At 39.5% G+C, this 21,239-nt stretch overlaps 1 protein-coding gene across 4 annotated transcripts in view; it reads right to left on the bottom strand.

Moving 5' to 3' along the window:
• lrp1aa (low density lipoprotein receptor-related protein 1Aa) overlaps positions 1 to 21,239 on the bottom strand; it is a 187,818-nt gene that overhangs the window by 25,292 nt on the left and 141,287 nt on the right. For all 4 annotated transcript variants that reach the window (XM_079597544.1, XM_079597546.1, XM_079597545.1 and 1 more), the window contains exons 62-79: positions 20,444 to 20,592; positions 20,252 to 20,345; positions 20,045 to 20,161; positions 17,214 to 17,333; positions 16,433 to 16,555; positions 14,239 to 14,364; positions 13,262 to 13,378; positions 11,090 to 11,196; positions 9,227 to 9,359; positions 7,576 to 7,698; positions 5,484 to 5,606; positions 4,390 to 4,527; positions 4,164 to 4,295; positions 2,622 to 2,741; positions 1,740 to 2,011; positions 796 to 974; positions 581 to 687; positions 373 to 492 (exon numbers count right to left, since the gene is read on the bottom strand). In XM_079597544.1, the coding sequence (XP_079453670.1) occupies positions 373 to 492; positions 581 to 687; positions 796 to 974; positions 1,740 to 2,011; positions 2,622 to 2,741; positions 4,164 to 4,295; positions 4,390 to 4,527; positions 5,484 to 5,606; positions 7,576 to 7,698; positions 9,227 to 9,359; positions 11,090 to 11,196; positions 13,262 to 13,378; positions 14,239 to 14,364; positions 16,433 to 16,555; positions 17,214 to 17,333; positions 20,045 to 20,161; positions 20,252 to 20,345; positions 20,444 to 20,592 (2,400 nt within the window). The remainder of the gene's footprint in view (positions 1 to 372; positions 493 to 580; positions 688 to 795; positions 975 to 1,739; positions 2,012 to 2,621; positions 2,742 to 4,163; positions 4,296 to 4,389; positions 4,528 to 5,483; positions 5,607 to 7,575; positions 7,699 to 9,226; positions 9,360 to 11,089; positions 11,197 to 13,261; positions 13,379 to 14,238; positions 14,365 to 16,432; positions 16,556 to 17,213; positions 17,334 to 20,044; positions 20,162 to 20,251; positions 20,346 to 20,443; positions 20,593 to 21,239) is intronic.

Genomic DNA, 21,239 nt, shown 5'->3' with positions numbered 1-21,239 from the left:
TTGTCTGAATAACTGGCGGGAAGATGACGCACAAGCTCAGTCTGCAGCAGAGATGGCAAGTGGGAAATCCTTATTTACCTTTTGAATGTTGAGCAGTTTATGTCACATTAACTTCACATTATGTCACATTAACTATTAACTTTTGAATAAAAGCTGACGCGGGACAAAATGCCCGATTTCCCAACTTGTAGATCTGTGCTGACTTGAGCCATGAAATGTTTCAGACGGTTCAGTCCGATTTGGGGAACTGATTCAGCCAGTTCACTAAAACGAACCGGTTCAAAAGAACGATTCGTTTGCGAACTGGACATCACTAATATGAATGTACATACACAGGGATGTGACATAAACTGTTGAAGTGAATGACTCAACTGTTTTTAAGGCTGGAGACAGCAATGACCGGATCCGTTCCATTCAGTCTGACGCTCCCAATAACCGAGAGTTTAGCATCAGCCCAGTACAGACGCTCGTTGAAGTAATCCACAGCTAGACCTGGCAAACAAACACAACAGAAGTCATGTGTTACAGGCGCTCGAATCAGTGTGTGTGTGTGTGGTGTTTGATTCACATGATGACTGACCTGTGGGCCACTGAATGTTCTCATGCACCAGCGTCTCTCTCATGGTCCCGTCCATCGCTGCCGTCTCAATCTTAGGGTGGTTTCCCCAGTCGGCCCAGTACATGGTGCTTCGAGAATCAATTGTTTAGATAGTTTTAATGCAATGCCAAATGCGTATTTCAAGAGAGTTAACCCGAACTATGATGTGTTTAAGACACTGGCGTATCTCTCCTCACCCTCTCTGTGGGTCCACCACGATGGCGTAGGGCTCGTCAATCATGCCCGAGATGAGGGTTTTACGGTTGCGCCCGTTCATCTGTGCCACCTCGATGACATCCCGACCCGAGTCCGTCCAGTAGATGTTGTTGGCCACCCAGTCCACAGCGATCCCACGAGGCATCTTCAGCCCTGGGATCTACAGCAGACCAAAGACACATCTTACTTCATTCTCTGTGTATTACATTCAGTTTACTCTGCGCTGTACGCCATTATGTTTTGCATGCTTCTTTTTCCTAATGTGAAATATTGCTTCATTTATACATTTTTTTTATAATACAAATCATTTTGTTATTTTAATCTATTTTTAATAATTTTTATAGTCAATGCCACTAAAGGGTCAAATTACTGTAAAAAAAAAAAAAGAAGTCCTTTAGAATATTGCTATTACTTGCTATGAACCCCCATAAATAAATAAATAAATAAAATCAAAAAATGACAAAGTTTAAAAGCATTAAAAAAATTATATTAATAAATTAAATGTAATATTAAATCAAAAACATTATATATTTGCAATTAATCAATTATAATTTAAATGTGTTGATTAATTATAATCACAGGTTTGAGATATAAAAGAGACGAACAGTAAGCAATATTAAGTGTTATTTTAATATCACTGAGATACTACTATAGGTTTTATAAATATTTTCAATTAGTTTGTAATGCTTTATTCTCAGTTTTCATTTCTAATTTAGGTCAGGCTAATTTGGTTAATTTGGTTGTTTAAAAAAAAATACTTTTTATTAGTTTAAAAAAGTATATATATATACATTTAGTTTTTTTATAAAATTAAATTTCTATAATAACCCTGATGATCATAAAGAGTTAAGATAGACTGTGATGAATCCATATATCAGTCCTCAAAGCTGAGGCATTGTCATGTCACGCGTGGTGAAGCGCTGACCTCTAGATCGGTGACCCTGGAGTCCGTTTGTCTGCGGTTGCGGTTTGAGTTCGGCGAGGCGGGTCCGGCAGACGGCTGCTCGAACGACGAGATCCGGCCGGTGTGCCAGTTGGTCCAGAAGATCCGTTTGGACTTGATGTGCAGGTCCATGGCGTCGATCCGGACGTTGGCATCTCCTTGGAAGGCCTGTTCATATATCCAATTTTGCATTCCAGGATACAAACTCCGAATTTCATTATCATCTGCCACGTACAGAGCTTGCTTGTCACTGCCTAGAATGACAGATAGGGGGCGTCACAGCACAACGTCAGATACCGGAACCAATTAAAAGCAACACATTTGATTTGAAGTGAGCAATTAAATTTCTCTTTGACCGTTTGTAAAACTATTTACACAGAAATATGTTCTGCTCTGATTTCAACAGACTGTACTTTCTCACAGCATTGCTTGTGTTCATGGGAAATTAAATTAGGTTTCCAGAAAGTGCACAAACATGTCAGAAAGACTGGGTCGAAATTTGGGAGCACTTGGTGAATACTGTAGTACAGGGGTGACCAATCCTGCTCCTGGCGATCGACTGTCCTGTTCATCTCCAACCCTAATCAAACACACCTGTCTTTAATTGTCAAGTGATCCTGACGTGCTCTGAAGACCTTAATTGGTTGCTTCAGGTGTGTTTGACTAGGGTTGGAGATGAACAGGACAGTCGATCGCCAGGAGCAGGATTGGGCACCCCTGCTGTAGTATATCCTGACACAAAATGTACACTATATTATCACACAGCTCTATATAGAAGGTATTATAATCTCAAGTAACATCACAGTTTTCTGGAACCGTGTGTATTGTGACTCGTCTCGACTGTAGTGTCAGTGAGACACGTACTGTCCGCCTTGCAGGTGTCGTTCACCCGGATGAAGTTCTTGGAGCAGCTGCATTTGTGTGAGCCTTTGGTGTTGTTACAGATGTGAGAGCAGATCCCGAACCGCTTGCACTCGTTCACATCTGTCGAGAGAGAAGACGTCATGTTACAAGAACGCCAAAGTGGACTGCACAAAAACATATAGTGCCCTATTTTAGCGATCTGAAACACAAGTATCAAACGCGAAACGCAAGTACTCTGTGGGCGGATCCCGGGAAATCTAAAATGTGTTGCTCTGAAGTCGCTTCATTATTCATAGGTGTGGTTTGGGCGTAACGTGAAATAAACCAATCAGAGCGTCCTCTCACATTCCCTTTAAGAGCCGGCGCGCTTGTTCCACGGCGGATTGCTATTATAACGGCGGATTTGCCAGCGCACGCCAGGATTGCCGGTTCACAGCCGAGGAGACCGACGTTCTCGTCAGGGCCGTAAAACACAGAGAAGTGACATTGGGGATGATGGGAGAAACACACACACATTAGCTTCGGTTAAACAGGCGTATAATAATTTGGGTAAATGTGTTGCTAGATTTATATGTTGCTCGTCCGTTTAGATGAGAGAATCAAAGTGTGTGTGTTGTGCACACGCTACATAATGGCCAAGCACGCGCCCTTAAAATAGCATATGACTAACGCGCGGCGCCGCTGTCTTTAGACTCGGTTTCTCCTGGTCAGTGGTGGAATTGTTTTTTTAAACTGCAAAATATCACCAGGGAACGTTTGCGCCGGAACACACTCCTCTTTTCGCTGAATACACTCCAGTTTGATGGTGCTGGTCTGGTTTGGTGTCGCAGGAGCGGGCTCTTTTTTTAAGGCTTTCATTTTGTGTTAAGATTATTAACTAAAACTGTGTTCTGTTTTTTTGTCGTTATTGCCTGTTGATTAATATTCCCTAGTAGGGATCATTCTCAGAACTTTGGCTAACGTTCTGGAAAGGTTCTCTCAAAGTTATGAACAAACATTCTTCCAGTAACACTAATATAATGTTTGATCAGTTATCTGGTGTTTAACAATGTTCTCAAAATGTTAGCACAAAAACATTATCTACACATCATTTATGATTTTTTTTTCTTCTGAAATGTTTTAGTTGGACGCTCATATATTTAATAAAAAAATTAAAAAATACAAGAGTAACGTTCCCAAAATGTTTGCAGAATGAAAAAAGTGGAATGTTTCCTTAACGTCCACGTAACCAAGAATTTCTTTTTAAAAACATATAAAAACGGATCGTTTTGAACGTTCAGAGAACATTCCTAAATAAAGTTTTCATAACTTAATGGGAACATTAAAAAAACATTCTTAGAACATATTTTTGTTATCTGGAATGTTGATTGAACGTTTTAATCTGATATTAGTTATTGAAACAGCATAACTTTCCAAGTTGTATCACCTATGGAAGAGTGTGTTTCTACATTAAGGTTTAACAAAGAAAACAAAGCAGTGTTTTAGTTCGCTCCCGTCCTCAGTGTGTGTGTGTGTGTGTGTGTGAGTGTGTTGTACCGGTACCTGTGCAGGTTTGCAGGTGTGTTCTCTGGAAGCCGGGTCTGCAGGAGCAGAACGAGTCGGTTCCGTTCACCACACAATGACCTTCATCTCCACACATACTGCGGTTGTGACGGCATTCATTCAGACCCGAATCTGTTCAGAGACACAGAGATACACACTCAGGGTACCTTAATCTTCTAGTTTTGACCACAAAAACCCTGACACGCACACAAAAGAATAAACTCACCTTTCTTGTTGCAGTTGATCTCATCGGAGCCGTAGTCCTCACAGTCATTGAAGAAATTGCAGCGTTGGTTAATGCTGACACACTTTCCGCTACTGCATGTAAAGTCACCCTTTCCACACACCGCAGGCGCAGGAGTTTCTGACAGCAAACAGACAAGTTCACTTTAATAGAGGTTTACTAGCATAATCAATGACTTCTTCACTTGTGTCCTCATGACATCATAGCCATAATTAACATGATACTGAACTTAGTCACATTATTTGGTAGATCTAAATCTTTCTAGACTGTAAAAGTGACGAAAAATATTAATTTCATCACATTATCAATCAGTTTGGTCCCCAATACATTTAAATGGGTTATATTGGGTTATAAAAAAATGTGCCTAAATTTAGCTTTTATTGAAATTAAAATGTCATGCTTTCATTGTCATTGTGCATTTTAAAAAAAACTTACTTTCTGTTCAACCCTGTTACACTGTGACATTTCCCCCAACTGAATGTTATTAATCATTTATTATATATGAGGAATGACACCATCAAGCAAGTTTCTCTTACAGTCTTTTAATTTCATTATTTGCACTTATGTTGGCCTTGCCAATCTCAATTAAAAAATCTTAAATTTTGTAACATTCAACCCCAAAACATATGATGCAACAGGGTTTAATTGTACAATGTACAAGACATGCTTTAAAAGAGAAATACCATAGTTATTGATAATTATGTTGTATGCACTGTGAAGCCCCACCAAAACTGTGTTACTACCAGAATTTACTTATCTATTCTTATCTAATTTAGTTAACTATTCAAATTATATGTACCCTGTATATAAATTCCATACTGAACATACTGTGATAGGGTTGAAAAGATGTAGGTTTAGTGTTGGTAATGATAAATAACTATTGGTAAAACTCTAACTACTTATTCAGGAGAAGAGTTCAATCAATGTCTATTATGGTTACAGCCCTGGTATTTTGGGTGTGACATGAGAAAATATCCATAAAAAAAGATTTCATGCAACCTTTAAAAAAAAAAATATTGCATGTTAAAAAAAACAACATGACATTTTAAAATAACTTAAAAGTGTCAATTACTCACGGCAGTTGAGTTCATCACTGTTGTCTCCGCAGTTGTCAACACCGTCACATTGTTTCGACACTGGCAGACACACTCGGTCATTATGGCATCTGAACTGTCTGGTGGGAGGACACTGGAATCTCTCTGAAACACACAGATTAAAAACACACTGATCTTTCTTGATGTGAAGAGTCAGATCATTGTAAATAAGCATACACTCCTGTTGCAAATTAAGGATCCCAAGGCCTGTTTCACACGTCTGCATTACATGTGTGAATTTTAACAAGTTGCAGTATTCACACTGTGTGCAGATGATATAGTCACACGACACATAGATGTTCAAACTTGGACTCTAAGAGTGCCGGTTTTGTGTCATCCCAGCTAACATAAATATGTTCTAGGAAAGTTTTGCTGATGTTCCCATTAACTCCCATTGTGAATATGTTATTTCTAAATGTTGCTGGTTAAGACTGGGGACCGGCTCGCCGCCCTCAGCAGCCTCCAAAAAGGCCAGACCTCAGGACTATCATCTCCAAAGGGAGGAAGTCCTGATGGTCTTGCAGCCAGCCCAGTGGGGGTGGGATGGGGTGTGTAAAAATAAATCAGCCCGCCCCTTCCCGGCACCCCCACGAAACCTCTGTACCATCCTAGCCATCTCTGGTGTTTAGGGGGGCAGTGGAAGCTAGTGCCGGGTATATCTACGTGGGTCCTAAAGACAGTAGAAAAAGGTTACAGGATCCAGTTTGTTCGCCATCCTCTGTGTTTCAAGGGCATGGTCCCCACTAAACCGGAGCAGGCGCACTTACTGTCACAAGAGCTGCAATCTCTTCTCGTGACGTACCTCATCGCATATTTTCACATAGAAATACTGCCACAACAAAGTTTCTGAGGATCGCTTTCGGGGGGAAGCTTATCAATATCGGGTTCTTCCATTCGGCCTTGCTTTATCACTCTGCACACACACGAAGTGCATGGATGCAGCACTGGCAGGTCATTTTTGAAAGGGTTACTTCTCGAGTTACTTGACTGTAACCCTGTTCCTGAATAAGTGGGAATGAGATGCTGCGCTTCATTGCCGCACTGAGGATGTCCCATGACTGCTCTTCAGACAAAATGATGACGTCAGTGTCCGAGGCTATACAAAATTCTAAGTCAATTTCATTGTCGCATTTCACACATATTTCAGAGCTGGTCACAACAAAAAGTGTTCCCAGAGCGCTGAATCAAGCACCTCGCAGCATCTCGTTCCCGCTTTTTCAGGAAACAGGGTTACAGTCAAGTGACCCGAGACGTTTGCTTGTTTTGAGTTATTTTGTTTTAAACTCACTTTACACTTACTAAACTCAATAACACTTATTTCAGACTAACGATAACTACAGCAATAATACTGTATATATTAGGTCTGTTTGTTCTAAGCATTTCTATACATTTACAATGAGTTTTAAAACTATTACTTTATCGTTTTTATTATAGTTTTTGTCCTTGGTGTGAGCAGGGCATTATCTGAGATTTACGTCCATTTACGTCGAGATGGCTTACGTCCATCAAGTTTCAAATAAAAAGAGGAAATAATGGAACGTTATGAAATATCTTTGATTTCTGAAGTGTTTAATTCACTGAATTATTCAACAATAGGCATTAGTAGATGGGGATTTCATATTTAAACCATCTCTGCTTTAATTTTCCCCTAAAAAAACTTTTACTATGATATAAAACGACAAAGCCTGATGTAAGATTTGAGTAATATTGTATTACTTATTATATTGTATTACTGGATATTGTATCCAGCCCTATTGTACCTGCTTGTATCACAGTTCAGGGAAGTATTTCCGAGGGAGTCTAATAATAATAATACCTTTTATTTATGGGCGCCTTTCAGAGCACTCAAGGACACAGTACAATATAAAACAAGGCAATAAAAACAAGGCATACAAAGCACAAACTACACATCAAACAATCATATCATTAAAAGCAATTCTAAACAGATACGTTTTTATCTGAACTTTAAAATTGTAAATTGGATCCATTTGGCGAATGTGCAGTGGTAAAGCGTTCCATAGCTTGGTCTAAAGGGAAATAGTGCTAATTGAGTTGAAAAAATTAAACTACTCACTGCACACTTCTGGGTTCTCGTCTGAGTTGTCTCCGCAGTCGTCCTCGCCGTCACACATCCAGCCCAGCGGCTTACAGAGAGTGTTATTACACTGGAACTCATCCAGGGGGCAGAATCGACCCACTAACACACAAACACACACACACAGTGTAAGTCATCTGTATTCATTCCAGCACAACCGCACAGCAATTACCGTGTGTGTGTGTGTGTGTGTGTGTGTGTGTGTGTGTGTGTGTGTGTGTGTGTGTGTGTGTGTGAAACGCTTGGCAGAGAATCTCCAGAAAGGCCTCCTTGAATACTAAACCCTCTCCAGACGGTCTGATCACTCTAATTAATACTGCAGGCACTGGTTTACAGTACGGGTAATGCTGTTGTTTAAAGGAACAGTTCACCCATAAATACAAATTCTGTCATTATTTACTTAAAGGAGAACTCCGGCGCAAAATGAACCTTTGGTCTAATTACACATTGTTACCTAGTCAACCGTTATCGGAGATTTGTTTTCATGATTATCGAATGTAAATAGTTTTATCTCTAAAAACAGTTCAGCCTATAACGCTAGTATAACACTAGTATAACGCTAGTATAACGCTAGTATAACGCTAGTATAACACTAGTATAACGCTAGTATAACACTAGTATAACGCTAGTATAACACTAGTATAACGCTAGTATAACGCTAGTATAACGCTAGTATAACGCTAGTATATGGGGCATAGAGTAATGACAAATAAAAATCGCTTGTTAATACCACTAACAAGGCTCTGGACCATATGAAATTCTACACAGTTCAGCGCATTTGGATCGGCGTTTCGGAGATCGACTGATAGAGACTGTTTTTCAAAGATGGCTTCTGCCTGTATTCGCGAAGTTGACTGTATGTATAAAATATCTTCTTATTAAACTGTCTGGACACTGTCAAAGTTTTCAATGCTTCGGTTTGCATGTAGGGACCCTCATTATGCTACCGTGTTAGTGTGGGGCTATTTTGAGCCTTGTTAGTGGTATTAACAAGCGATTTTTATTTGTCATTACTCAATGCCCTATATACTAGCGTTATACTAGTGTTATACTAGCGTTATACTAGTGTTATACTAGCGTTATAGGCTAAACTGTTTTTAGAGATAAAACTATTTACATTCGATAATCATGAAAACAAATCTCAGATAACGGTTGACTAGGTAACAATGTGTAATTAGACCAAAGGTTCATTTTGCGCCGGAGTTCTCCTTTAACCCTTATAACTTTTCAAATCTGAATACTTTGAGTGTTTTTCTTTTAGCTGCTCTTTCCAAAAACAACATTAAAAGTATTCCATACAACTTGCAGTTGAACTTTAGCCAGTTTAGGCAACTGAATCTGGACAAGAATGTGGGCTAAATGCAGGGGACTTTAGCAAATAATTACCTTTTGGTGTGTTCCTCACACAAAGCTATATAGTATGACTTTAGGAGACATGTAATGTAGTGCACAAATTGTATGGAGTGCTTTTATGGACAAACGTGGGTATGATAAAATGATCACTATATGGAAAAGAGCTGTGAGAAGATTCTTCATAAAGTCTCTAAAACAGAATACAGTCCAGGTTCGAAGCAACATAATATTGCTGGAGTTTCAGTTTAAAGTGAACTCTGTCTTTAACATGTTTAACCTCCAGTGTCGCAGTTCTCCTCGTCACTGCCGTCCATGCAGTCTGCATCCGCATCACACCTCCAGCGGAACGGGACACAGTGACCGTTCTTACACTGAAACTGGTCATTATCACACTTCACATCACAGCCGTTCTGCAAAACACACACAGTACACACTGCAATGAGTGTTTGCTATTCATGAGGGTCATCATTTATGACAATAAGGACTGCCCAATGGCCCGGGGCGCGTAAACGTCGTTCGTTCGGCAACTAGTTGAGGCAACTATCACTTGTCTGATCGGGCCAGTGCTGCATCACGAAAGTTTACCATTTGCACATGTTTTTAAACCTTGACCATTTCAATATTAAAGAGCAAAACTCAACTCAATAGTGTGAGAAGTTTTGTGTCCACACATCCGAAGTGCGCACCCAGAATGCATATGTTGCGAATGATAAATTGAGTTCTTGAATGGATGTAACGTTATTCACACAAAATCGGTATCCTAGTAAACAAAAGGCGCTTTTCCACTACACAGTACCAGCTCGCCTCGACTCGACTCGCCTTTGTTTGGTTTTCCACTGTGTAAAAGTTGTACCTGTTCCTGCTTCCAGATACTTTTTTTCGTATCACCTCCGGCGAGGTTCTGACGGTACGTTCACACGGGGCGTCAGCGCCAACGCTTAACGGAAGGCGTGGCTGAAGTTTGGCACGACGCCATGATCATAGCAGCGTCAGCCAATGAAATTAGACAGGAATGACAGGATGAACGTGATGAACGTGATTGGCTGCCGCCTGGCTACTGTATTTGGATAGAGCGATCCTGATTGGCTGACGCTTCTGTCTGCGGCGATTCACTGGCGTTGCTCGCGGCAGAAGTTGAAAAATTCTCAACTTCTGCCGCGAGCAACGCCAGTGAAGCGCCGCCGACGGATCCACAATTCTTTTCGGCAACGCTTGACGTCACCCATTAAAAGTCAATGGGAAGCGTTGACGCTGACGCCCCGTGTGAACGTACCGTGAGCGGGCTGAGGCGATACTAAAATGTGACGTGAAACACGGCAGACTGCTGATTGGTCAGAGAGAATCGTCACTATTCACTGCGTCATCATTGCACGCGCCAGACAGAGTATCCTCAATAACCCCGCCATTTTTAAATAGTTTGGCCAGAGATTTAGTGATATACCCATTACTAATATTATGTAAAACAGCATACACTCGATTTCCTCCATTGTCCTGTGTGTGTGGGTAGCGGGTGTGTGTCGAGAAGATTACGTCACGGCAGTTTCCTGCGACGTTGCTATGACGACCAGGTACTATTTTGGAGGTACTATCTGCAATGGAAAACGGAGCGAAAAGCGAGCCGAGTCGAGCTGGTACTGGTAATGGAAAAGCGAATGTGTAACAGTATATTGGATCAGTGCTGCTCTTAAAGTGACAGCAGCCTAATAAACCTGGACAAAAAAATAAATCGCTCACTGCTCTTGACTGAATAACTTTAGTAACTTTAATAAGGATTAATCTATATTAAATGTATACAGTGAAGACTATGCAGTGCTATTTAACATTTGATTATTTATTTTCTCTACCTGAAAATTATTGTAAAGCAGTGTTTATTTTATTTGTTCTACTGTATTTGTGCCGTTTCGAAAATTGATTATTAGCTCTTATTTCATTACTGAAAGTATACTTGTCTTTAACAATATTTTAAATTGATATGATTTAGTCTAGTAGTTTTTGGTGCTAAAAGGTTATGGGTCAAAAACAACAAAGACAGAAACTAGGCCTATTTTATTAATTTAATACTTTTTTTGTGGTGGGTCCAGTAGAAGAAATTATTAGTGTTGATCCTTGGGAAATCTGCTGAAATGGTTTCGTGACGTACCTCATCAGATCCGTCAGCGCAGTCATGGTCTCCATCACACTTCCATCGGCCAGCAATGCAGCGGCCACTGGTGCAGGCGAACTCACTCTCAGAGCACTTCCTGGGCACTGACACACACACACAGACCTCCAGAATTATTAACTATAGTATCTTGTCATATTTTAGCATACCGTCGGGTGAATCACACAAAACCAGTCAAAAACACGTCCATGTCACATTTCACTACATAATCAAAAGAAAGAACACATTATATTTACGGTAGTATAAAGTAAACAAAGCCTGTTGTAGTGTAAACATAATTTTCCATTCCACACTCTACTTTTTTAAAGACAATAAAGCACATTTTCATCCTAATTAGTGCAAAAATAAATAATAAAAAAAATTATTGATTGTAGTGGTCATACCCTAATTTTCAAAAGCTTTTTAAAAACAGTAATATTGTGAAATATTATTACAATTTAAAATATCTGTATGTGAAAAAATTGTAAAATGTAATTTATTTCTATGATCAATACTTCAGTCTTCCCATGATCCTTCAGAAATCATTCTAATATGCTGATTTTTATCAATGTTGAAAACAGTTAATATTTTTGTTGAAACTGTGATACATTTTTTTTCTTCAGATAAATTCTTTGAAAAATAGTTCAAAAGAAAGTTTAAAAGAAGAACATTTATTTGGAATGGTCATCTTTTATGTAAGGGATAATCCACGGCTAGCCATGCATTAAAATTGCCTGATTATAACCCTTCTTTTTGCAATGTCTCCCAGTCATTTCTCTTTCTGAATTCTTTCTTCAAATCTCCCTCTCACTCACTCTCTCTCTCTCTACACCTCTCCTCACTCATCATGAATGGACACACCCCCTGCTGCTGATTGGCTCACTCGTTCTCCTCCCCAATAATAAGTGGACATGCCCCCTACTGCTGATTGGCTCACTCCCTCTCCTCCCCCAGAATGAGTGACCACGCCCCCTACTGCTGATTGGCTCACTCTTTCTCCTCCCCCATAATGAGTGACCACGCCCCCTACTGCTGATTGGCTCACTCTTTCTCCTCCCCCATAATGAGTGACCACGCCCCCTACTGTTGATTGGCTCAGTCCCTCTCCTCCCCCATAATGAGTGGACACGCCCCCTGCTGCTGATTGGCTCAGTCCCTCTCCTCCCCCATAATGAGTGGACACGCCCCCTGCTGCTGATTGGCCACAAGTGTGTTGTGCTGCTCGATCTGATCCACTTTCAATACTGCTTCTCATAAATCGCTTACTGCACATTTAAGTAAAAAAGCATCACAGTAAATCACAGATATAATAATCCAGTGAGAATCGTCACTGACAATAGTAGTAACTACAAACAAACTGAAAAGTAAAAGGTCTGAAAAAAAATGACAATGAGAAGTTTAGGGGGAAATGCGCTACATTGCCATAAACATGAATGTCACAGTGCAAAAATAAAAAAGCTTAATTTTCTTTCAACAAAATGTACTTTTGTGGTGAAATGTGCCCTGGACTGTTTTTATCTTGTGATTCACATGACTTCGGCTGGAGAAGCAGGGGATCGTAGGTGATATGACCGGAGACACAGGGACAGATGGAGGTTTGGGGGCAGCGGGGAACAAATCATAAATCATAACTGCTCAAAAACTGCAGGAATGGGCTTGACAGTGGCTCTCTGCTGAGACTGGAAAAGGCTCAGTAATACATCGGCTTTGATTATCATGATTATAGCATCATTTAGTTTTAAACACATGTAGATCTCAATCAAAAACGATAGATAGCTTTGGATTTTTCTGCATATTAACATTTAGTGAAACATTTAAGCCTCCCAGTCATCAGCGAGCAGCCACTGAAGGAGACGTGTCAGGACTGAAGGACATCTGAAAATGGAGACCTACCTCTAGCCCACATCAATGTGGCAGTGTGAAATGAAGAATAAAAACAAGATGTAGACACGTAAATGACTGGACGAAACGGAGACATGCACGAATGAAAAAAGCGCCCTTGTGCATTAATGTGCTCATGAACAAATCAATGAGAATGGCAACGATCAGGTGTTTGAGAATATGCTCATGTCGTATGTCTCCTGTCTGACAGGTGCGCTCTGTTCCCGCTGTGGTGATGTAACATGAAGCGTGTGCCTGATGCTCACGTCACACACATCAGTGGAAACCTACCACACTTGTCCTCGTCCGAGTTGTCCCCGCAATCATTGTCATAGTCACACTGCCAGCGGCCGGGGACACAGCGGTTGTTCTTACAGCGGAACTGATACGGCTCACACGTCCTCTCATCTGCATATATAATCACAGTAGTAATGCGGTTTAAAACATAAAAATGCAAAAAAAAAAAATAATAATAATAAAAAAATATATATAAAAATAAAATATATATATATATAAACTTTAAATTTTACTTTTACAATTACAAAAAAAATGTATTTGACAAAAATAATTTAATGCATAAAAGTATTAAAAGTTTTAGTAACATTCAAATCTTCATTTAAAAAAAAGAGACTTTTAAAGTTTATATTTTTAAACTTTATATTTTCTAATTTTAAATATAAATTATAAACTATCTAATAAAACTATTTTCAATCAAATTTAAAACTTTTCAATTTAAACTTTACCAAAATAATCTTTAATGAGCAAAACTATTGTTAATCAAATTCAAAACTTTTACGTTTAATTTTAAATTTGAAGAAAATAATTTAAAATCTAAATTATAAACTGAATTTAGCGAATAAAACTACTATTTTTAATCACATTTAAAACGTTTAAAAATGAAAATGACCAAAATAATATTTAATGAGCAAAACTATTATACATTTTAATTACATTAAAATCTTTTAAAAAAATATATATATATTTTAAATTTGACGAAAATAAATTTTAATATAAATATAAACCAAACTATGAGTATGAATAAATAATATATATGAATATAAAATATATGAATAAAACTACAATGAGTTTTAATCGCATTCACCAAAATAATCTTTAATGAACAAAAACTATGAGTTTTAAATCACATTCAAAACTTTTTAAATAGTATATTTTAAATTTGACTAAAACAACTATAAATGTGTCTAATAAACAGAATGTCTACTGAATAAGTCTGCTAAGTGTGAAAGGTGCTAGTGTTGTGTCCGCACCGCACTCCTCTTTGGGCTCGTCCGAGGAGTCGCCGCAGTCGTCCTCTCCGTCACACTTCCAGCGCGCCGGGATACAGCGGCCCGAGTCTTTACAGCGGAACTCATCCACACCACACGTCATCTGAGCTGCGGACGAAGAGGAGAAAGAACTGCGCTGATGCTACTATTGATAATAAACGGAGAGTTCACCCAAAATTTTAAATGAAACGCAAGTAGACTGCGTTTGGCCGGAAGAAGCTAGAATTGTACTTTGTAACGTGTTAAATATCGATATTTTCTTACACAAACGCATCGCTTCAGAAGGCCTTTATTAACCCCCCAGAGCCTGTGATGCACTTTTATGATGAATAGATGCGCTTTTATGATGAATAGATGCGCTTTTATGATGGATATATGCACTTTTATGATGAATAGATGCGCTTTTATGATGGACAGATGCACTGTTATGATGAATAGATGCACTTTTATGATGGATAGATGCACTTTTATGATGAATAGATGCGCTTTTATGATGAATATATGCACTTTTATGATGAATAGATGCACTTTTATGATGAATAGATGCACTTTTATGATGGACAGATGCACTTTTATAATGGACAGATGCACTTTTATGATGAATAGATGCGCTTTTATGATGAATAGATGCACTTTTATGATGGACAGATGCACTTTTATGATGGATAGATGCACTTTTATGATGGACAGATGCACTTTTATGATGGATAGATGCACTTTTATGATGAATAGATGCACTTTTATGATGGACAGATGCACTTTTATGATGGATAGATGCACTTTTATGATGGATAGATGCACTTTTATGATGGACAGATGCACTTTTATGATGAATAGATGCACTTTTATGATGGACAGATGCACTTTTATGATGGATAGATGCACTTTTATGATGGACAGATGCACTTTTATGATGGATAGATGCACTTTTATGATGGACAGATGCACTTTTATGATGGACAGATGCACTTTTATGATGAATAGATGCACTTTTATGATGGACAGATGCACTTTTATGATGGATAGATGCACTTTTATGATGGACAGATGCACTTTTATGATGAATAGATGTGCTTTTATGATGAATAGATGCGCTTTTATGATGAATAGATGCACTTTTATGATGGACAGATGCACTTTTATGATGGATAGATGCACTTTTATGATGGATAGATGCACTTTTATGATGGACAGATGCACTTTTATGATGGATAGATGCACTTTTATGATGGATAGATGCACTTTTATGATGGACAGATGCACTTTTATGATGGACAGATGCACTTTTATGATGGATAGATGCACTTTTATGATGGATAGATGCACTTTTATGATGGATAGATGCACTTTTATGATGGATAGATGCGCTTTTATGATGGACAGATGCACTTTTATGATGGACAGATGCACTTTTATGATGGACAGATGCACTTTTATGATGGATAGATGCACTTTTATGATGGATAGATGCACTTTTATGATGGATAGATGCACTTTTATGATGGATAGATGCGCTTTTATGATGGACAGATGCACTTTTATGATGGACAGAGGCACTTTTATGATGGATAGATGCACTTTTATGATGGATAGATGCACTTTTATGATGGATAGATGCACTTTTATGATGGATAGATGGGCTTTTATGATGGATAGATGCACTTTTATGATGGATAGATGCACTTTTATGATGGATAGATGCGCTTTTATGATGGATAGATGCACTTTTATGATGGACAGATGCGCTTTTATGATGGATAGAGGCACTTTTATGATGGATAGATGCACTTTTATGATGGACAGATGCACTTTTATGATAGATAGATGCACTTTTATCATGGATAGATGCACTTTTATGGACTTCAAAACAGAAACAGCCATTCACTGCCATTATAAAGCTTGGAAGAGCCAGGACATTTTTAATATAACTCTGATTGTGCTCGTCTGAAAGAAGAATGTCATATACACCTAGGATGACTTGAGGGCGAGTAAATCATGAGCTAATTTTCATTTTTGGGTGAACTCTCCTTTTAACTGGTAGAAGTGACGACTGATTATAATATCAGCAGATATTCAGCCATTTTGGGATTATAAACATGCCAGCTTCTATCTATCAATAGTCTTGGCAAAGGATGATGGTAAAAATGTATATTGTATATAATGAGTGTCCACTTACTGCAGTTGGCGGGTTCGTCGGATCCATCCACGCAGTCATTATCACGGTCACACACCCACACTCGCGGGATACAGCGCTTGGTTATGGCACACTGGAACTGGTTCGGTGCGCACGTCACCTCCGCTACACACACATCAACATGTTATACTTCTCACATTCTCAAAAATATCACTCTCACCGGTGTGTTAAAGCCATGCCTGAACATACTAAACTACACTAAAAAGTGTTCGTGCACTGCATTCCTGCGGCACACAAATACATCCTAGCATTCAAAAGTTTGGGGTCTGTGAGATTTCTGTATATTTTTGAAAGAAGTCTCTCGTGCTAATCCTAACCTATTTGATCAAAAATACAGTAAAAACAGTGAAATATTATTACAATTTAAAATAGCTGTTTTCTATGTGAATATATGTTCAAATGCAATTTATTCCTGTGATCAAAGCTGAATTTTCATCAAGGAGTGAACTAAGGAGGGAAGTATATTTTGTTTCTTGTGTTGTCCATGCATTACGTAATATAAAATCTTACTAACGCCAAAGTTTCAACGGTAGTTTCTGATCTCAAATTTACATAAATTTTAAATCATAAAAGTTGTGAAAACATCTGAATATTATTCTTTTAAAATTTGACAGGGAACACTCATAGATGAACTGTGATGTATGTGTGGCTATACAATGAATCACATTATAATCAAAATCACAACATGGCATTGTGCGATTATTAAACCACAAAAGGCTTTATATGCCTCGTTCTTTTAGCAAACAATCCTAAAGAAACTCACGGCAGTCTTTCTCGTCCTCTCCTTCCCCGCAGTTGTCCTGGCCGTTACACCGGAATATTCCTGGAATACAGCGACTGGGATTCGTGCATTTAAACTGACTGGGCAAACACACGTGGATATCTGCAAAACACACATAAACAGACGCATAACACAACTCAATACCAATTAAAGCAATACGTCTCGAGTGGCAGTTACAGTAATCTTACCACAGATAATATGGTGTTCTCAGGCAAAAACTCAAGCTTTTATATAACGGCTGCAAAAGCAACATGATAACACACTCTTGCTGTTTGGAATAAATACTTGCACTAATCCAATAATCTGAATAATCATATCTTCTGTCAAGTTCACTCACTAGCACAACTATAGGTATTTATATTGTTTGTCACAAATGTTTATATACTGTACATAATGGATATTTTACAATATCTTTGATTAAAGTCTCATCGATTTAGAATTTTGAACTGAAACTGTGTCAGACACAGATACCCTAATAAATATTACTCCAGTGTAAGTGCAATTTTACTTGAGTAAGTACTTGTTTATATATACACTATCAGAACATAAAACTTCAATATATGCAAACAATTGAGCTCAAGTGAAAATAACAAAATGTAGAATATAGCATTTAAAAATGAAGACAACATCTTTGTAAATATGAGATGACATAGTATAGGTTACAATATACAAACACCACATAGGGCAAAATGTTTGAACCTTTTAAGAAGAATGCTATGCAAACATGCTAGATTTCTATCATTAAGTCAGCAGCTACAGCATGGGCATTAATCTGTCTTAATTTAACTAGTTTTTAACTAAAGAAGCCAACGAGTTCAGAGGGTAATACACAAATATGTCCATTTCATACAATGGGCTTTAACAGCTTGCCTTTCACAACAGATTTAGTTCACAACTAACTAACAGTCATGACCTAATTAAGATTTTCATTTATAATCAATACAAAAATGTGACATTAGTAACTTTTGAAGCCATCAGTCGCGCACACACTAAAGCAACAAAGACCTCCCAGTTCTTTGCTCATTTTGATTCAGACTTTAACAATCTAATGAATTGTTAACAGCAGACGTTCTCTGGACGAATCATTGAATCAGTGAGTTGTTGACTCGAGAACAGCGGCAACTAGATCAGCCCGACTGACAAATTAATTGTTCAGTGTGATTTGCGCTCTAAGGCCTCATCCACACTACTGCGGTTTAGTTTAGAAACGGAGAATTAAAACGAATACGATCTCCGTCCACACCAGCGCTTTAGCTGCGTATCAGAATTGATCTCCGTCCACATTAAAACGACTGAAAACGCGGATCACGTGACCATTCACCAACACTGGGCATGCGCGTGCCGGTGTAAACAGCCGCATGTAGGCAGTTATAGCGTTGTAAAATGCAGAATTTATTTGCACAACAGCTGCTAGCAAAGACATCAACGTCAGTAACGCTTGTAATTCGTTATCCATGTTGCAGTCGCTAACGTTACGTAGTCCAGGCTGCTTTTGTATGTTTTCTTCCCGGGGACGGGTCATGTGATGGCTGGCTGACGAATCAGGGAAGGATACGCCATGACTGATGACACCAATCATACCCCTTTTCCACCAAGGCAGAGCTGGTGCTGGTTCGGAGCCAGAGCCTAGTTTCAAATCGGTTCTTTGTTTTTCCACCGCCAAAGCACCAGCTCCGAACCAGTAAAACTGGTTCTTAAGTAGCACCAAATCATTGCAGGGTCTAGAACGGAGCCAAGTAAGAACCGCTTGCGTCAGGGGCTGGGGGCGGGGTTACCGTGACCAACAAGACGAATAGAAACTTGTGACCGCCATTTTTAAATAGCAGCTAGTCGAGCTAATAGCAGCTCGATTATAATATCCGTCTATGTAAGTTACGGCGAGCTACACGAACGCGTTGGATTCCGATGTATTTTTGCAATCCCATGAGGATCCATAGTATTGCAACGTCCGTTATTGTTGATGGCTTGTTCGAGATGCATCGGAGCGGCGCGGACCGATCAGAGCTCCGGGAGTATTTGGAGATCATACGACTCCTTGTGCTTTTGATCGCTTTAGCAGTGCTTTAATGTCACGCGGCGATCGGTCTGCGAGAAGCCGAACCATCTCGAACAAGCCTGGTGTGTTTTTGTTTGGCGCTGCCGCGCTAGCGTTGCTGGGCAACATGAGATGTGACGTAAGATCTGGCTCTGTTTTGGCTCTCTAGCCTGTGGAAAGGCAAACCGGTTCTTAGAAGAACCGTCAGTAGAACCAACTCCGAACCGGCAATAGCTCTAGCTCTGAACCAGCACCTGGTTCTTGTTGGTGGAAAAGGGGTATCATAGAGCCGAGCGTGAGCCTCTGCCTCATCGTTTCTAAAGTCCTCCGCTTCGACCGTCTTCACTAAAACGCCCTTCGGGATTCAAAAGCAAAACGGGGTCGGAGCGTTTTTAAACTTCTCCGTTTTAGGTCTTCGTTTTTGCCGTTGTAGTCTGGACGGAAGGTGCAAACGTAGCAAAAGGTCTCCGTTTCTAAACGAAAACGCAGTCGTGTGGATGGGGCCTAAATCATCAGGTTCATATGAATTGTAAACTGTAGACTCACTCTGAACGAGTCATTGAATCAGTGAGTTGTTGACTCGAGAACAGCGGCAACTAGAATCGTCCGGTTGACAAATTAATTCTTCAGTGTGTTTTGCGCACTGATTCGTCGGGTTCATTTGATATTTGTTTTTGAATGCAGTGAAGTTAAAGTGACAATTTGCCACCCCCCCCCCCCCCCCCCCAAAAAAAACATCCTAAAAGAACAGATACTTGAAAAATGTCCATAACCGTACCGCAGTTGGCCTCATCAGAGTTATCCTGGCAGTCGTTGTCTCCGTCACAGATGTACGCTGGGTTTGTACAGATACCAGTGCCACACTGGAACTGACCCGGTCTGCATTTAAACTCAGCTGTTGAGCAGAAACATGTACAAATGTGCTCGTATTACACATGGGTTTGGCTGTGAAAATGTCTCTCCTACTATCCACACGATCACTCACGGCAGTCGGCAGGCTCGTCGGATCGGTCGCCGCAGTCGTCCTCAGTGTCACACTTCCACCAGAACGGGATACACTTGTCATTCTTGCACACAAACTGAGGAGAGATGTTACAGGTACACATATTTTAAATGAGAAACACTGTGTTATTCTGTCTCAGCATGGGTTTAACTGATCTCACGATCATGCCCTCACCTGGCTCGCGGTGCAGTTCGACATGCACTGTTTCCCATCAGCGGCCAGGTAGAAGTTATTTGGACAGGCACATTTATAGCCACCACCCGGAGACAGCAGACACAAGTTGCTGCAGCCGCCATTGTCTGTCTGACATGGGTGATTCGTGACTAATAGGAGAGAAGGGAACACAACACAACATTACAGGCAGGGTAATGTTACCTCCTCCAACAACCTGCACCGGGCCCCGGATACACCAGTTACGGCCCTGATTATAGGCGTATTTTAAGTATGTTAAGATTTCTTGTGTCTTTTTAGCGGCATCTAGTGGTGAGGTTGTGAATTGCAGCCAACAGAAGTTACGGTGGCCGACAGGAAGTGATGTCGTCGTCTGAGACAGCAGAGAGTAGCCAGTTAAGCATTGAGGTTTCTTTACAAAGATAAATTTAAGAAATAAGGTTTACTTAATTATTTAGTAAAACGATATGTTATTGCGAATATTATTGTTACTTGTTCATCATTATGTCAATTTTTATTTAGCTAGCTTCTTTGCACGAAGAACAATAACATAGTGACGACATGCGTTTGTCTGTTTAGGGCCACCGTAGAAACGTGTCGGCACATTTTTGTAAGGGCACATTTCAATGTATGTAGATAGATAGAGTCTAAGATAATTAAAACATAACGGTTAATTAAGTAAGGTCTTTATACACCACTGAAAACATAGTTATGTATATGATATTGCATTTCTGTCAACAGATCCTCCTAAGTATTACACAGTGCACCTTTAACCCAGTTTAGTTCAATTAGTATGCCA

The sequence above is a fragment of the Phoxinus phoxinus genome (assembly GCF_949152265.1).
Source record: "Phoxinus phoxinus genome assembly, chromosome: 22".
In the NCBI taxonomy this organism is placed as follows: domain Eukaryota; kingdom Metazoa; phylum Chordata; class Actinopteri; order Cypriniformes; family Leuciscidae; genus Phoxinus; species Phoxinus phoxinus.
Note: the sequence above shows the minus strand (reverse complement) of the source record. Positions and strands in the feature narration are given on the sequence as shown.